Source organism: Rana temporaria, chromosome 4 (genome assembly GCF_905171775.1).
Source record: "Rana temporaria chromosome 4, aRanTem1.1, whole genome shotgun sequence".
Classification (NCBI taxonomy): Eukaryota; Metazoa; Chordata; class Amphibia; order Anura; family Ranidae; genus Rana; species Rana temporaria.
This window is the reverse complement of record NC_053492.1, coordinates 228,897,375-228,914,690: the sequence shown is the minus strand read 5'-3', so window position 1 is coordinate 228,914,690 and position 17,316 is coordinate 228,897,375. Positions and strand designations below refer to the sequence as shown.

Here is a 17,316-nt window from a genome sequence, read left to right as displayed (position 1 = left end):
AAGAAATAAAAATCTGCCTTCACTGTCAACACTAGAGTCCAATAGTTTGAAAGGACAATGCTTAGAAATTAAAATAGAGACTCCTCCAGTTTTGGAGTTTGGGTTAGTAGCGTTAAACATAGTAGGGAACCTTTTATCCTTAAATGTTGGCACGTTATCCGTCTTAAAATGGGTCTCTTGGAGCAGTATAATTTCTGCTTTTGATCTATGAAGTAATAACATTAATTTGGATCTTTTTTCGGGCACCTTAAGGCCTTTCACATTTAGGGAATACAATTTAACCTTCTGCACTAGGGTTGAAGAAATGTTATCCGATAGAGCCATCTTCTCAGATGTTCAAAGTTAATAAAGAATAAAGTACTATAGTGGGGAGAGTATTCAGATAGTCACTGAATGATAATATCCAAAAAAAAAAAAAAAAAAAAAAAAGAATAGGAGGGGGGGGAAAGAAACTTGGAGAAGCTCACCAATTGAGAATATTCAAAAAAATGTAAATATTATGAATATGTAACAGGATAGGGTAACAGAAAACTAACAAGACACTACCCTTTAGGGAAGTGTAAATGAGAGAGATAAAGCAGACTCTTCCTGCCACAGACCCGGTTAAGGCGATGACAAGGAGTACTGCTGTGAGGGAGTTGGAATGAATCTGGACCAAGACAGACCCTAGGAACGTCAAACTACCCTCCGCTACAGACCTGCATTGCAGCATACGTGCATTCTTTAATAAAAAAAAATACTTTGAAAAGAAAGATAGAGAAATATACCGGGACAAATACTGTCCAGCCTAAACTTTTATGAATAAAGCATAACAGTATTCAGCAATGGTATGGCACAGTGAAACTAGCGATTAGATTTGTTACATTGTAAAGACTCAACCAGTAAATATAAACATGGAATGTAAGGAGCAGAAAAGATACATTCTTGCCACAAAAATAACAAACAGGGATTATTGAGTTGCATGTATATTCCAATGAGCATTACATAACATGCTCATATATAGTAACTTTAGAAAGACAAAATAAGAACGAGAGAGACTGATGTAACTTCACTATTTTCTAGGAACTTGCTCCCAATATAGCTATAATAAATTAAGCTATCAGGATAATGTCAGCATAGACAATATAAATCAAAAATGTATCCTGTAGAGCTCAATACACTACGATTGGATGAATTTCCAATCAGGGTGTACAAAGCATGTCTTAAACTTGTAACAAAACATGCATCCGAACTTCAGAATGAATTTAAAAAAAAAGTGGATAACATGAGCTCAAAACATAGCAATATCTACCGTATTAATAAAAAGATAGACAAACATATCATGAAGGTAATATCATAAGCGGCAAGTCTTCAGTATTCTCTTCTGGACTTTCTATTGCGCGTAGAGCCTGGTGAACGTAGATCGGTGTGTTGATCCCTAGAAGAAGCAGAAGTTTTGTCTGCAGATAATGAGCGACGTCTTCTGAATCTGGTTGAAACTGTTTCCATTGCTTCTTCAGGAGTATTTTCTTTCCTGTTGGACTGGGATCTAAAGTCCGCGTACCAGTCTGGTACATCCATGTAGGGGATATCCATTGCGTTGCAAAAGGGGCGCAGGTCTTCAGGTACCCTCAACAGTGCTGAATGACCCTGATTAGTCGCCAATAAACCGAAAGGAAACTTCCAACGATATATGATATTCCTGCTGCGCAGTGCTTCTAGCAGGGGTCTCAGGTCTCTTCTATGTTGTAGCGTTATATATGACAAATCCTGATAGATCTGAATTAAAGTCCCCTCATACATGCATTTAGATCGGAGTTTTGCATTTCTTAAAATTTCTTCCTTGAGTTGAAAATCACATAGGCAACAAATGACATCTCTTGGTGGGTCAGTAGCCCTGCCTTTAGGTCTCAGGGCTCTATGTATGCGCTCCATTTTGATCGCTGTTATCGGCGGTCGGCCCAAAAGGTTGTTAAATATACCAGTAACAATTGGGGTAAGGTTATCATTGTCCACCGTTTCAGGGAGACCTCTAACCCTCAAATTATGGCGCCGATTTCGGTTCTCCAAGTCTTCAACTTGGCGGTGTAGGTCCCGTAGATGGAGTGTATGGTTATCCACTTTGCGGTTTATATGACGCATCACTGTGCCGTGTTGCGCAGTTGTTTTTTCCACTTCCACTACCCGCATTGTAACTGCGCGTACCTCTAAGCTCAACTCGGTAATGGCAGCAGTCAGTGTGGCTTTTATGTCCGCTGCAATTAAGTGGAGGTCTCCCAGATTGGGTCTTTGTGTCAGATCGGTGGATGACCCAGGGTTGACAGCACCGACAAGTGGTGTAATACCCTCGGGGGTATTTAGAGTATGTACCAATCCCTTCGAGTTCTCCATCATTGCGGTCTATGTGTCCCCGCGTTAAAACAACAAGGGGCTACCGTTTAGTCAATTCTCTCCGGTTTTCGTCGGTAATTTCACAAAACGTGCCCGGGTATGTCCGGAGTCCCGGTATAGTCTCTGTGATAGCAAATTCAGCTTACCGGAGCGTTAGTCAGCTGATTTAGGTCTGTAGCAGCGGGAGCTATCAGGCTAAGCGTCCATCTTCAGTCCCGGCTAGACCACGCCCCCGTTTTGGAAGTTTTCAAGCTGTTTTTTAATGTCGGGTCTGTCAGTTACCTCTCTGTATTTTGTGGTAGACTGTTTGGACCATTTAAATGATGGTGGCAGGTTGCGGAGAGACGCCCGGTGGAGTTTTGGTGATGGTTTGCTAGAAGATTTGATGTATAGCAGTAGTTGGTTGTGGTCTGATAGGTGTGTTTGTGGGGTGACTGTAAAACCATTGATGAGTGTGGGGTTCATATCTGTGATGGCATAGTCTACCACACTGCTGCCTACATGGGAGCTAAATGTGTACCTTCCTAGAGAGTCTCCCTTGGTACGGCCGTTGAGGATGTAGAGGCCCAGACTGCGACACACATTCAGCAATTTTCTTCCGTTTTTGTTGGTTGTACTGTCATAGCTGTTTCTTTGATTCTGTATGGACTCCTGGTCGTAATTTGCATGGCCCAGTATGTATGTGTTGCCATCAGAACTTGTATAGTCCTTTTCCCTTCCTGTCCTGGCATTGAGGTCTCCGCAGATTAGCACTTGTCCCAGGGATTGGAAGTGGATGACCTCATTTTGTAGGATCTCATAGGTGTCTGGTCTGAAATATGGAGACTCTGCTGGGGCAATGTATGCTGCACATAGGTAGATGTCAGACTGGGAGGTGAGGATGGAGCTGCTTATTCTTAGCCAGATGTGGCTCTCTCCTTTTTTGATTGCATTGATGTTCCCATGTAGCTCCTCCTTGTACCAGACTAGTATTCCTCCTGAACATCGGCCCTGTTTGATGTTTTTATCTTTCTGTGCGGGGACAGAGAATTCCCTATAGCCAGTAGGTACTGATGGTTCATCCTGTGCCCTGCTCCATGTTTCCAGGAGGATTTGTATGTCCGTCTCATATAGTCTTTGCTTGAAATCTGGATCATTTACTTTGGATCCGAAGGCTGAAGCGTTCAGACCCTGAATGTTCCAGCTACTGATTACTAATGATGTCATTTTTTAATTATATATTTATATACTCTCTCCTCTCTCTCTCTCTCTCTCTCTCTCTCTCTCTCTCTCTCTCTCCCTGACAGCAGTCCTCTCTCTCTCCCTGACAGCAGCCCTCTCTCCTCTCTCTCTCCCTGACAGCAGCCCTCTCTCCTCTCTCTCTCTCTCTCTCTCTCTCTCTCTCTCTCTCTCTCTCTCTCTCCCTGACAGCAGCCCTCTCTCTCTCTCTCTCTCTCTCTCTCTCTCTCTCTCTCTCTCTCCCTGACAGCAGCCCTCTCTCCTCTCTCTCTCTCCCTGACAGCAGCCCTCTCTCCTCTCTCTCTCTCTCTCTCCCTGACAGCAGCCCTCTCTCCCTGACAGCAGCCCTCTCTCCTCTCTCTCTCTCCCTGACAGCAGCCCTCTCTCCTCTCTCTCTCTCCCTGACAGCAGCCCTCTCTCCTCTCTCTCTCCCTGACAGCAGCCCTCTCTCCTCTCTCTCTCCCTGACAGCAGCCCTCTCTCCTCTCTCTCTCCCTGACAGCAGCCCTCTCTCCTCTCTCTCTCTCTCTCTCTCCCTGACAGCAGCCCTCTCTCCTCTCTCTCTCTCTCTCTCTCCCTGACAGCAGCCCTCTCTCTCTCTCTCTCTCTCTCCCTGACAGCAGCTCTCTCTCTCTCTCTCTCCCTGACAGCAGCCCTCTCTCCTCTCTCTCTCTCCCTGACAGCAGCCCTCTCTCCTCTCTCTCTCTCCCTGACAGCAGCCCTCTCTCCTCTCTCTCTCTCCCTGACAGCAGCCCTCTCTCCTCTCTCTCTCCCTGACAGCCCCCCCTCTCTCCTCTCTCTCTCCCTGACAGCAGCCCTCTCTCCTCTCTCTCTCCCTGACAGCAGCCCTCTCTCCTCTCTCTCTCTCTCTCTCTCCCTGACAGCAGCCCTCTCTCCTCTCTCTCTCTCTCCCTGACAGCAGCTCTCTCTCTCTCTCTCTCTCTCTCTCTCTCCCTGACAGCAGCCCTCTCTCCTCTCTCTCTCTCCCTGACAGCAGCCCTCTCTCCTCTCTCTCTCCCTGACAGCAGCCCTCTCTCCTCTCTCTCTCTCTCCCTGACAGCAGCCCTCTCTCCTCTCTCTCTCTCTCTCTCTCTCTCTCCCTGACAGCAGCCCTCTCTCCTCTCTCTCTCCCTGACAGCAGCCCTCTCTCCTCTCTCTCTCCCTGACAGCAGCCCTCTCTCCTCTCTCTCTCCCTGACAGCAGCCCTCTCTCCTCTCTCTCTCGCTCTCTCTCTCTCTCTCTCTCTCTCTCTCTCTCTCTCTCTCCCTGACAGCAGCCCTCTCTCTCTCTCTCTCTCTCTCTCTCTCTCTCTCTCTCTCTCTCTCTCTCTCTCCCTGACAGCAGCCCTCTCTCCCTGACAGCAGCCCTCTCTCCTCTCTCCCTGACAGCAGCCCTCTCTCCTCTCTCTCTCCCTGACAGCAGCCCTCTCTCCTCTCTCTCTCCCTGACAGCAGCCCTCTCTCCTCTCTCTCTCCCTGACAGCAGCCCTCTCTCCTCTCTCTCTCTCTCTCTCTCTCTCCCTGACAGCAGCCCTCTCTCCTCTCTCTCTCTCCCTGACAGCAGCCCTCTCTCCTCTCTCTCTCTCCCTGACAGCAGCCCTCTCTCCTCTCTCTCTCCCTGACAGCAGCCCTCTCTCCTCTCTCTCTCTCTCCCTGACAGCAGCCCTCTCTCCTCTCTCCCTGACAGCAGCCCTCTCTCCTCTCTCTGACAGCAGCCCTCTCTCCTCTCTCTCTCTCTCTCTCTCTCTCTCTCTGACAGCAGCCCTCTCTTCTCTCTCTCTCTCTCCGACAGCTGCCCTCTCTCCTCTCTCTCCCTGACAGCAGCCCTCTCTCCTCTCTCTCTCCCTGACAGCAGCCCTCTCTCCTCTCTCTCTCCCTGACAGCAGCCCTCTCTCCTCTCTCTCTCCCTGACAGCAGCCCTCTCTCCTCTCTCTCTCTCTCCCTGACAGCAGCCCTCTCTCCTCTCTCTCTCTCTCTCTCTCTCTCCCTGACAGCAGCCCTCTCTCTCTCTCCCTGACAGCAGCCCTCTCTCCTCTCTCTCTCTCCCTGACAGCAGCCCTCTCTCCTCTCTCTCTCTCTCTCTCTCTCTCTCTGACAGCAGCCCTCTCTCCTCTCTCTCTCCCTGACAGCAGCCCTCTCTCCTCTCTCTCTCTCTCCCTGACAGCAGCCCTCTCTCCTCTCTCTCTCTCCCTGACAGCAGCCCTCTCTCCTCTCTCTCTCTCCCTGACAGCAGCCCTCTCTCCTCTCTCTCTCTCTCTCTCTCTCTCCCTGACAGCAGCCCTCTCTCCTCTCTCTCTCCCTGACAGCAGCCCTCTCTCCTCTCTCTCTCTCCCTGACAGCAGCCCTCTCTCCTCTCTCTCTCTCTCTCCCTGACAGCAGCCCTCTCTCCTCTCTCTCTCTCTCCCTGACAGCAGCCCTCTCTCCTCTCTCTCTCTCCCTGACAGCAGCCCTCTCTCCTCTCTCTCTCCCTGACAGCAGCCCTCTCTCCTCTCTCTCTCTCTCCCTGACAGCAGCCCTCTCTCCTCTCTCTCTCTCTCTCTCCCTGACAGCAGCCCTCTCTCCTCTCTCTCTCCCTGACAGCAGCCCTCTCTCCTCTCTCTCTCTCTCTCCCTGACAGCAGCCCTCTCTCCTCTCTCTCTCTCTCTCTCTCCCTGACAGCAGCCCTCTCTCCTCTCTCTCTCCCTGACAGCAGCCCTCTCTCCTCTCTCTCTCTCTCCCTGACAGCAGCCCTCTCTCCTCTCTCTCTCCCTGACAGCAGCCCTCTCTCCTCTCTCTCTCCCTGACAGCAGCCCTCTCTCCTCTCTCTCTCCCTGACAGCAGCCCTCTCTCCTCTCTCTCCCTGACAGCAGCCCTCTCTCCTCTCTCTCTCTCCCTGACAGCAGCCCTCTCTCCTCTCTCTCTCCCTGACAGCAGCCCTCTCATCTCTCTTTCTCCCTGACAGCAGCCCTCTCATCTCTCTTTCTCCCTGACAGCCCCCCCTCTCTCTCTCCCCCTGACAGCCCCCTCTCTCTCTCCGTGACAGCAGCCCTCTCTTCTCTCTCTCTCTCCCCCTGACAGCAGCCCTCTCTCCTCTCTTTCTCCCTGACAGCCCCCCCTCTCTCTCTCTCTCTCTCTCTCTCTCTCTCTCTCTCCCCCCCCTGACAACCCCCTCTCTCCCTGACAACCCCCTCTCTCCCTGACAACCCCCTCTCTCCCTGACAGCAGCCCCCTCTCTCCCTGACAGCAGCCCCCTCTCTCCCTGACAGCAGCCCCCTCTCTCCTCTCTCTCCCTGACAGCAGCCCCCTCTCTCCTCTCTCTCCCTGACAGCAGCCCCCTCTCTCCTCTCTCTCCCTGACAGCAGCCCCCTCTCTCCTCTCTCTCCCTGACAGCAGCCCTCTCTCCTCTCTCTCTCTCTCCCTGACAGCAGCCCTCTCTCCTCTCTCTCTCTCTCCCTGACAGCAGCCCTCTCTCCTCTCTCTCTCCCTGACAGCAGCCCTCTCTCCTCTCTCTCTCCCTGACAGCAGCCCTCTCTCACTCTCTCCCCCTGACAGCAGCCCTCTCTCCTTCTCCCTGACAGCCCCCTCTCTCTCGTTCTCTTTCTCCCTGACAGCCCCCTCTCTCTCGTTCTCTCTTTCTCCCTGACAGCCCCCTCTCTCTCGTTCTCTCTTTCTCCCTGACAGCCCCCTCTCTCTCGTTCTCTCTTTCTCCCTGACAGCCTCCTCTCTCTCGTTCTCTCTTTCTCCCTGACAGCCCCCTCTCTCTCGTTCTCTTTCTCCCTGACAGCCCCCTCTCTCTCGTTCTCTCTTTCTCCCTGACAGCCCCCTCTCTCTCGTTCTCTCTTTCTCCCTGACAGCCCCCTCTCTCTCGTTCTCTCTTTCTCCCTGACAGCCCCCTCTCTCTCGTTCTCTCTTTCTCCCTGACAGCCTCCTCTCTCTCGTTCTCTCTTTCTCCCTGACAGCCCACTCTCTCTCGTTCTCTCTCTCCCTGACAGCCCCCTCTCTCTCGTTCTCTCTCTCTCTCTGACAGCCCCCTCTTTTCTCTCTCAGCCCCCTCTCTCTCTCCCTGACAGCCCGCTCTCTTTTTTCTCTCTCTCAGCCCCCCTCTCTCTCTTCTCTCTCTCTTTGACCCCCCCCTCTCTCTCTTTCCTTGTCAGCACTGGAAGTAGCTTTAATACAGTCTGTTTATCTCTTGTTTTAACTCCTTCCTTACCATCATCTGCCTATACATTGATGTATAACATAATTACTTGATTAACTTTATCCTCTTTAAGTGGTATTAAAGCAAAGCAAAATATTTATTATACTGCAGATTACCAAATTATAGATGGGTGGCTGCATTAGTTTTGTTTTTTAGGTTTTCTCTTTTATATTCACCTGGTGATCCTGCCAGTAAGTCTATTGTTTTTCAAAAGAACAGACTGTCTTGCAGATGTAGCAGTTAGAGGGTTCAATCAAACCTTTTAACAATGGCAATGGGGGTGGAGTCAGGGGCAGACCCAGAGGGGGCGTCAAAATTAGGTTTCGCCTAGGGTGTCAAAAATCCTTGCACCGGCCCTGCTGGAGAGTAAGGGTCCATTCATGTGGGGTGCTTTACCTTCAGTATTGCACAGCTGTACAGGTTTCTCTCCTGTACTAAAATTGCTTACTGTGTCACTGTACAGAGGACATCCAACATCATCTAGGTCTTGCTTCCCCAGCCTCCTCATACTATCACTTTCACCGAATTTATTTCACTAATGGGTCTCCGCATCACTTGTGGGCATTACTAGGGCAGTCTATGCAAATGTGTTCTACCTAGGAATGCCCAGACTGACATCCACCTCTCAAGGAATATTTGAATAACTCCTCCCAAGCACCAGCCCACTGCCTATAATCAGGGCTGAGGGCTCTTTAAGAGTACTGAGGTAGGGTGCTGTGATATTTTCAGGATACTATGTAGAGCTGGTCCCTCTCCATCAGCCTTGATGCATACATCTGCCTGTATTGCATAGAAAAGCAGAGATGTATGGGAAAAATTAACCAGTGAAGGCAAAATATAAGCCGATTAAACTTCAGAGGCAAGTATATCTAGGTTGTATAATAAGATCAAATCTTCAATACATGTACAGTTGCACTATGGAATAAACGGTCTTTAGCTTCTTATACAATATCGGACTATATTGAAACTATAAATATCATTCCACACCACTCCTTTCATAAGTATCTCTAAATAGCAACTGGCATTTTATGTTTGTGTCTTTTTCATTATACATTTATTTGTGATTATGCAAACAGTGCTCCAAAATAAAACCTATTCTCATATATATATTCTACAAGCAGCTTTACAGTTCCTTTCTGGAGTCTGCAGGTGGTGCCAAAACAAGTGACTCGCTGGATAGCCTGTTCAAAGCACATATGACATACATGTACAGTTCTATTAACCCTGTGTTTTTACTTGGCTTCTTATAGAAGATCTATAAATGATCTGCAAATCCCAATAGCTTCTACATGTATATAATCCATCAGATGCTAAAAAGGTGTGACCACATGTTAACACTAGAAGTTCTGGATGAACCCTCTGCACACTGCTATACACCCTTTCTAGCAAACTTTGTAAAAAAAAAAAAAAAAAAATAGGAACATTTGGTTCACATATATTGTAATACATGTTTTAAAGGGGTTGTAAAGGTACAATTTTTTTTTTCCTAAATCACTTTCTTTACCTTAGTGCAGTCCTCCTTCACTTACCTCATCCTTTCATTTTGCTTTTAAATGTCCTTATTTCTTCTGAGAAACCCTCACTTCCTGTTCTTCTGTCTGTAACTCCACACTGTAATGCGAGGCTTTCTCCCTGGTGTGGAGTGGAGTGTCGTGCTTGCCCCCTCCCTTGGACTACAGGAGAGCCAGGATGCCCACTAACACACAGCTCCTTTATCTATCTGCAACGAAGAGAGCGTCCTGACTCTCCTGTAGTCCAAGGGAGGGGGCGAGCATGACACTCCACACCAGGGAGAAAGCCTCGTATTACTGTGTGGAGTTACAGACAGAAGAACAGGAAGTGAGGATTTCTCAGAAGAAATAAGGACATTTAAAAGCAAAATCGAAGGATGAGGTAAGTGGAGGAGGACTGTACTAAGGTAAAGGAAGCAATTTAGGGGAAAAAATTGTACCTTTACAACCCCTTTAAGCTATTGGGATTTGACCACAGGTATACATCTTCTTTCTATTTCATTTAAGGTCAATGGCCAGACCTGAACATTGTAGCTCTCCTACATTTCTGTCTATCTGCCCCATATAGGCACCATATCAAATGGAGCATTTGCATTTTTTAGATTATGGACTGGCCAATGAGACATTACTTTACCAACCTAAATATGTATTGCAATGTATGTGAACCAGAAATCCTTTATTTATTTTTCTTGCAAAGTTTGTTAGAAAGGGTATATATCAGTGTGCACCCAATGGATTATATGAAGGTAGATCTATTGGGATTTGAGCACAGTTATATCTAATTTCTATTGCACTGACTATAGCAATGATGTCCTGCATACATGCCCTTTTTATGCAAATATCGCATATGGTGAGAGGAAGGACTACTGAGAGATGTAGTTTCAGCATCTCTACATGCATTACGTAGGAGGTAACGTGCAATGCAGCACCAACCCTTCTGCAAACACATACAGGAAAGAGGCCCAAACCCATTGCGTGACATAGTGATTTACATTTCCCAACCTACTCTATACAACTGAAGAAATGCAACCTACTACCAATAGTCTATCCACACATTCAAAAAGTTGTGGCAGGTTGCCTTGACTTACTTGGTTTTTGTGATTGAGAGTTTCTTGAAACTGCCTGTAAACTGCTGTGTGTGTATTGTCAGCATTGGTAGTATTCTTTGAATGTAATCGCTTGTGTTTCCCCTTTCTTCTACAGAACACTGTGGAGCAGTGGCAGCTCGTCTTCTACATTGCTGCTGCCATTAATCTATTTGGAGCGTTGTTCTTTGCAGCATTTGCCAGCGGTACAGTACAAGATTGGGCTGTGAGGACTAATAAAGCTCAGAGAAGCTGAAAACAAGCACTGACACTTTATATACACAAGATGCCTTGAAATGTCATTCCATATAGACATTAGTACTTTATTTTCAATATTTTGTATTATATTTGAAATTCAGGATGCAGCCTTATGGGATTAAAGGGAAGGTATAGCGTATTTTCAGTGGCGCTCATGTTTTACCTTTTAAGTAACACTAAAATCTGAATCTGTTTTTCTTTTAAAAGTATATCCTATTCGAGTATGTATTCTTAATTCCAAAAGCTACTTGCTGTTGCTCGGTCTTTTCCTAATGCCTTTTTTTTTTTTTTTTTGCTTCCTGCCATGATCTGACTTCCTGGCTATGTTCCCACTGTAAGTAAGAGCATAGCCACCCTCACTGTCCCAAGATGGACTAGGGACTTTGAACTATGGGATTTATAGTGTGCATAGAGCAGTGCACATGTCCCCAACTGATGTGCACGGCTCCTTTTCAAACATACGGAAGTTAATGGGGAAAAGGAGTGGTTTAGGAGCTCATGGAGAAAGTTACAAGGAGATGGAAAAACCACAGTGAGAAACTATTTCATGAAAAATAGATTACATGAATGTTTATGGATTCTTTTTGAAAAATAAGGATATGTTTTTGTGTCACTTTGAAGTAATTTTTCATTATGACATTTTTTTTAGCTTTTGTATATTTGTTACAAAAGTAACAAAAAATGTATTTTCAATGAGTGAGTTGGCTTGTGCATTTGCTTTATGAATAGCAGCAGTAAAGCAAAACCATTTTATAGCACTTCAAAGCAGGACCTCTGTGTGTCACTAGAAAATATGGCTGTTTCATGTACATATTATATAATGTAAACAAACACAAATCTCAGGCTCCACGCACACTGAAGCTGATAAACTGCAGTTTATTGGCGTGTTTGGCTTTTTTTTTTTAAAGCCCATAAACTGAACTCTATGTTGGCCTATGTGCCAATGCACACCTGGGCGTTTTTTAGTGTTAATGAGCTTTGGAGTTTATTGGCTTTTTTCTGAACGCCCAAAATTTGCGTTCAAAGTGCCGTTTTTCGGTGGGAAAAAATGCTAAAAAACGCTAGCGCCAGTGTTTTTCTGATCCATTGAAGAAAAAAAAAAAGCTACACTCAAAAACGCTTATTAAAGCTTTGCAAAAAACGCTTAAAAATGTTGAAAGGCTCCCTGCAAAGCTACTGGCGTTTTTTTATAGCTTTTATCAGCTTCAGTGTGCATGGAGCCTCAAAGTAGAACTATAGGCAAAACCCCCTTTTCTATTTTGGATAGAGCAAGGAAAGTTTATAACCCCTGTCAGATTTTTATTTTTTGTCATCTCTGTCCCATTTAGGAGATGTCCCTTAATTTCCTGTCCCGTTACCAAACAGGAAGTGAGAGGAAATACTTGCAAATTAAGGGAAGGAATGCCTTGGGCACCCTCAGGTCACCAGAACTAGTGTTCCTAGTGGAAGATTAACCCCCTATTTATTTTCCCAAAATGTGGGGTTTTCTTTTACTGTCACTGATAATGATAAACAGGACAAATAGAGAGAATGAATCTCCTTAATGGGGACACGGACATCAATAACAACTGACAAGTGTTCTAATCCCTCTCCACTCTATCCAAAAGAAAAAAGTTTTGCCTTTTAGTTATTTAACATGAATTGATTGATAATTGCCAGTCAATGATGATCAGAATCTACATGTTTATCTAGGAAAGCCTTGAAATTACTATACATTCCCTTTAATACATCTATGTGCAATGCAACTGTCTCAGGAAGACCAGGTTTCAGTGAAAGGTGTGGAAACACTTATGATAAGGGAATATGTGTTATTTCTGCTGGACATCAGCATTCCACTCTAGTGTTTGTCTTTCTCAGCATTTTCCTATATATTTATGTGTACAGGAAGTTCATGCGCAGTTTCCTGTTACAAAGCACAGCAGTTCCAAATATGCCATGCTTGCTTCTTACTTAAGTGCCTTAGAGACTTTTTTCATAGTGCAATCCATCCAGTATGAGTGACTTCTAGAATGATTCATTATGTGGAGTGAAGGGAATGCGTTATCTGTAGTTAAAGTTCATGACCATCTATAAAAAGCAACCTGATATCACGACAGTTGTTCATGTGCTGAAGCTTTATTTATAATCCGCACACATTTGTGAACACTGTTGCGTGTCCATAAAAGCAACCATGACAAACTATGGCTAAGACAGGATTTTATCTTTTTTCACACGCTGTATAATTGTGTGTGTGACTACAAGTTATGTGCAAAGTAAGGAAGAAATGCACACCTTGGGTTTACATCCATATATTTATATGCTAGCTAGTATTGCAGATATTTGTATATGGTTTTCTTTCAGGACATTAAATAAATACCAGAGATATATATATATATATATATATATATATATATATATATATATATATATATATATATATATATATATATAATATTTTTCGTCAGACTATGTACATTACTTGAAACACACTTTTAAGTATACATTTTAACAGACAATGAAGGCTATGGGAAAATACCCTGTAAGCATATGAAGTACCGCTGAAATAACAGACACCCCATTTGGGCCAAGTTATGTTCAGTCTTGGTGAAAATAACAGTTTTATTTGGTGCTTTATTTACAAACAAAATGAGTAAAAAAAATACCTCTTAAAGCGGTGTTTCACCCTAAAAAACAAGTTTGTAGCATGTCATTCAGCATAGTAGCGCGAGCTACAGTATGCCTTTATATTTTTTTGGGCGCCAAACTCACTGTTTAATCGCGTAGTAAAGATTGACGGCCGGCTATGGCGCGTCACGCTTCACGAAAATAGCCGGAGTAGGTCTCGGCTCTTCACGGCGCCTGCGCACAGACATCGGAGCTGACTGCGCAGGCGCCGTGAAGAGCAAACTCCTATTTCGGCTATTTTCGTGAAGCGTGACGTGCCATAGCCGGCCGTCAATCACGAGCCCTCTGCATAGGAACGCCCATTCCCTGCGGGGAGTCTGAAACGTTCTCCCTAAAAAAAAAAAAAATTTTTAGGGAGAACCCCCGCTTTAAGCCACGTACACACGACCGGTTTTCCTGGCAGGAAACTGCCAGGAGAGCATTTGGCCAGGAATCCCGGCCATGTGTATGCTCCCTAGCAGTTTTCCCGACAGGAAAACTGTCCGGGGAAAAAAAGAGAACCTGCTTTCTATTTTACCTTCGGGATTCCCGGCAGTGTTTCCTGCCGGAAAAAAACGATCGTCTGTATGCTTACCTGTCCGAAGTAAACCCGCACATGCTCGATAAGACTTTGACGCATGTGCGGTAGCATACAAGGTTAGTGTGGGGTGTAGCAAGATGGCGGCAACGGCATTGAATGTGACGAGCGCCAGCTCGTCGTAGTCGATGACGTCACCGCGTTCTTGCCATTCAAAAGAACAGCATTCAATGTATAGGTAGACAACTACACAGAAAGTCTGCCTGATATGGTGTACTTATCCATTAAGGACACTTTCAGCTTCACACCAGACAGCCAGTAATGCTACAGTAGACAGAGCCTGACAGGGAAGCTGAGACACTTGATCCCCATCACAGCCCTTCACATCTTGTAAATGATGGCAGGCAGTGGGTGGATTATGTAGCCAATAGCAGGCTGTTTATTGGCTAAGAATCCACCCACTGATTGCTGTCAATCACGGAATGAGCAGACCTCATGTGGAACTAATGTTCTTGAATCCCCCCCCCCCCCCCCCCTCCAGAAACTCCCTGCCGCTGCTCTCTGCATGTGACAGCTGCAGCAGCGGGAAGAAAGTGCAGTTGCCTGGGGCCTGGAGTGTCCATATGGACACTCCAGTTCCAATGCGCCTGTGCACATAGTGTATGCCTTAGATCAGGGATTCTCAAACTACGGCCCTCCAGCTGTTGTAGAAGTACACATCCCATGAGGCATTGTAACGCACTGACATTCACAGACATGACTAGGCATGATGGGAATTGTAGTTCCTTAACAACTGGAGGGCCGTAGTTTGAAGACCCCTGCCTTAGATTCATGCACCAGTCTACAACAGGTACATGAATGTGTCGCTCCCACTGACATTTGTTGTGTGAAGGCTTGTCGGAAGAATGTCTCAGTATTTGTTGGCTTATAGCAATTCATCATATAAATATAATATTTACTAACATACACTAATACCATAACATGGAACAAAATATAATGCACCAGTAAAAATAAATTATTTTGTGCAATATGTGTTTAAAAATACAATATACTATTTTCATTGTAGGAGTGAACCAAAGTGTACATTTTACTGTGTGTCAAATGACATTTATCTGCATAATACCTTTCTGACTAAACTAATACTAAATACTTTCTGTGGGCTTGCGCCTTTGTTTAGTGGAGTAATATGGGCAAGTGCTAAGATATCTATAGATTAATTATTATACCCAAGCCATGGTCTGCAATTCTGCCACAAGGTGGCAGTATAATCATACAGTACCTTTCTGTTCTGCTCCATAATGGTGTCATTTTGTTTCCGAAAAATCTCCAGATTCATTTGTACAGTTGCAAATTATATTTGTTTAAATGTTTGCAGAAAATTACAGAATGACACTAAAATGTAATAAACATTTTTAAGATAAATTGTTGACTCATTTTTCATGGTGTCTTAAAAGAATTTGAACCAATCGCTAAGAAACCTGGCAAAAAAGACAGTGATTTAATAATAATGTGTAGTGTAGTGTTGCTACACAAGGTTTCTTATAGCAGAAATGCAGGGTACACAACCCATTTTATTTCTTTTTTCTTTTAACCAGCAGGCTAAAAAGAAAAAAAACTGTGTGGATTAATGCATCCACACAAGTGAAGTGGACGGAGGAATCATTCCTGCTGTGCTATTGTATTCTGACAGTACTTCCCACCAGAATACACTAATCAGCACTGTAGCCGATTGGCTGCAAGTTGCTGATCGAAGAAGTTTTTTTTTTTTTCTTTTTAGTAGGACCGCACAATAGGACCTGAATGTAGACAAGGGATTGCAGCGCTCTCACAAAGGAAGTCTCCTGGATGTAAAGTGAAGTTCACGATATTGCAAAATATTGTAAACACATTATATATTACAATAATATATCAGCTGTCAAATAAAAAAAATATATATATATATTTGTAATATGGACATGTTGAAATTGAACGTGTTTGGCATATACAAGCTCAACTATACAAAAGCAATAGATTGCAATAAACCAGAATTTTAAAAACAACTATGCCTAGAAACTACTTCAGGAAAAGGTCCGCTTTATACTTGTGGTTCAAGCCTGTAGGAAATCTGCTATGAAGGTTGAAAATCCACCAAACCCCTCTTTCCAAGAGTTGCGGTGAGTGTCGCCCCCTCTAGGAGATCCTTTTACTTTTATTCCACAGGACCTGTAAATATGGGAGGGCTACACACAGATTGGATTTTGACCATTAGATTTTCAATCCTTGTGTACCCAGCTTTAGGCCTAAACCACCTGAGAGATTTGTGAAGCCCCACTGCAGGAATTAGGAAAATAATGTAATACTTACCCTCAGGGCTGGACTGGGACAGAAATTTGGCCCTGGACTTCATCCAGATTGGCCCACTTTGACAGGTCTCTCACACGGCGGACGGACCCCCCCGGGCCACCCAAGCCCCCTCTCCCCCTTCACTAGCCACTAGTCGTTCTACTTTATTAGAGTAGAACGGCTGGTACTGGTACTCTTATAGGCAGTACCAGTGGGGAAGCTAGACATTATTTCACCCGGGGCAAAGAATCAGTTTGGTGCCCCCTTATGGGACAAGATTAGGTAGAAGTGAGAAACTCCCCCAAGGTAAGCGATGCGGGGAGGGAGAGACAGAGGAGCAGAGGGGGGTGGGTGGCAGGCTGCTGTCACTGAAGCCGGCCCACTGAGCCATCAGCCCACCGGGAAGCTCCCTGTAGTCCCAATGGCCAGTCTACCCCTGCTTACCCTATTGCCCACTCTGGCAGGCTCCCTCAATCTGTGCGTCATGTACCCCAATGCCTTTTCTATAAGGCCTTGGTCATACAATGCGATAGGTGTGAGTGTCTGCGCTGTGATTAAACTAATGAAGGATAAACGGGAAAAAAGTGGTGATGAAAAGGGAGGGGAGGGGGGGGTGGAAGGTGGTGTTTGAATCAGGGAAATCAAACCTGGTCAGATGCAAAAGGAAGTGACCTAAAAAATGGTGAATGGTGAATAAATCCAATCCTAGCTGGACTGAGTGACAGTGAACACAAAAAAAACAATAAATGTATAAAATATATATAATAACTAGTGTGTGCTACAAATAACTATGAAACAAACAATTGCGGTGAGTGGGGACCCAAATCAGTGAAACCAGAAAAGGGAAACTCACAGATCAAAGTGCAGAAGTGACTTGGGTGAACAATAAGTTTGGTACCAAAGTCCAATAAGTGACGGTGTGTAACCCAATTCAATCCATGGACCGTGCAACCCACACCATTAGGTGAATTAGGCGGCTTACCTCCTGGTTATCACTCACAAACACAGTAAATTGCTAGTACTTCAGCCTCCTGTTAGATGAATATCTTCTTAACAGATCGCAATGTTTGACCATACATGTAGGGAAAAAAATATATATATATTGTAGCTTTGGCCTCCTGCCACTCAAAGGAAGAAGGAAGGGTTTCTCAGAAATACAGTGGGTAAGTGTACACTTACGCAACTCACACTGTGTGC

General features: G+C 45.2%; 1 protein-coding gene across 1 annotated transcript in view; it reads left to right on the top strand.

Moving 5' to 3' along the window:
* Positions 1–11,423, top strand: part of SLC17A5 (solute carrier family 17 member 5) — a 101,865-nt gene extending 90,442 nt beyond the window's left edge. The window contains exon 11 of the mRNA XM_040349958.1: positions 10,477–11,423. Within this exon, the coding sequence (XP_040205892.1) occupies positions 10,477–10,614 (138 nt within the window). The 3' untranslated portion in view covers positions 10,615–11,423. The remainder of the gene's footprint in view (positions 1–10,476) is intronic.
* The last annotated feature ends 5,893 nt before the right edge of the window (positions 11,424–17,316 follow it).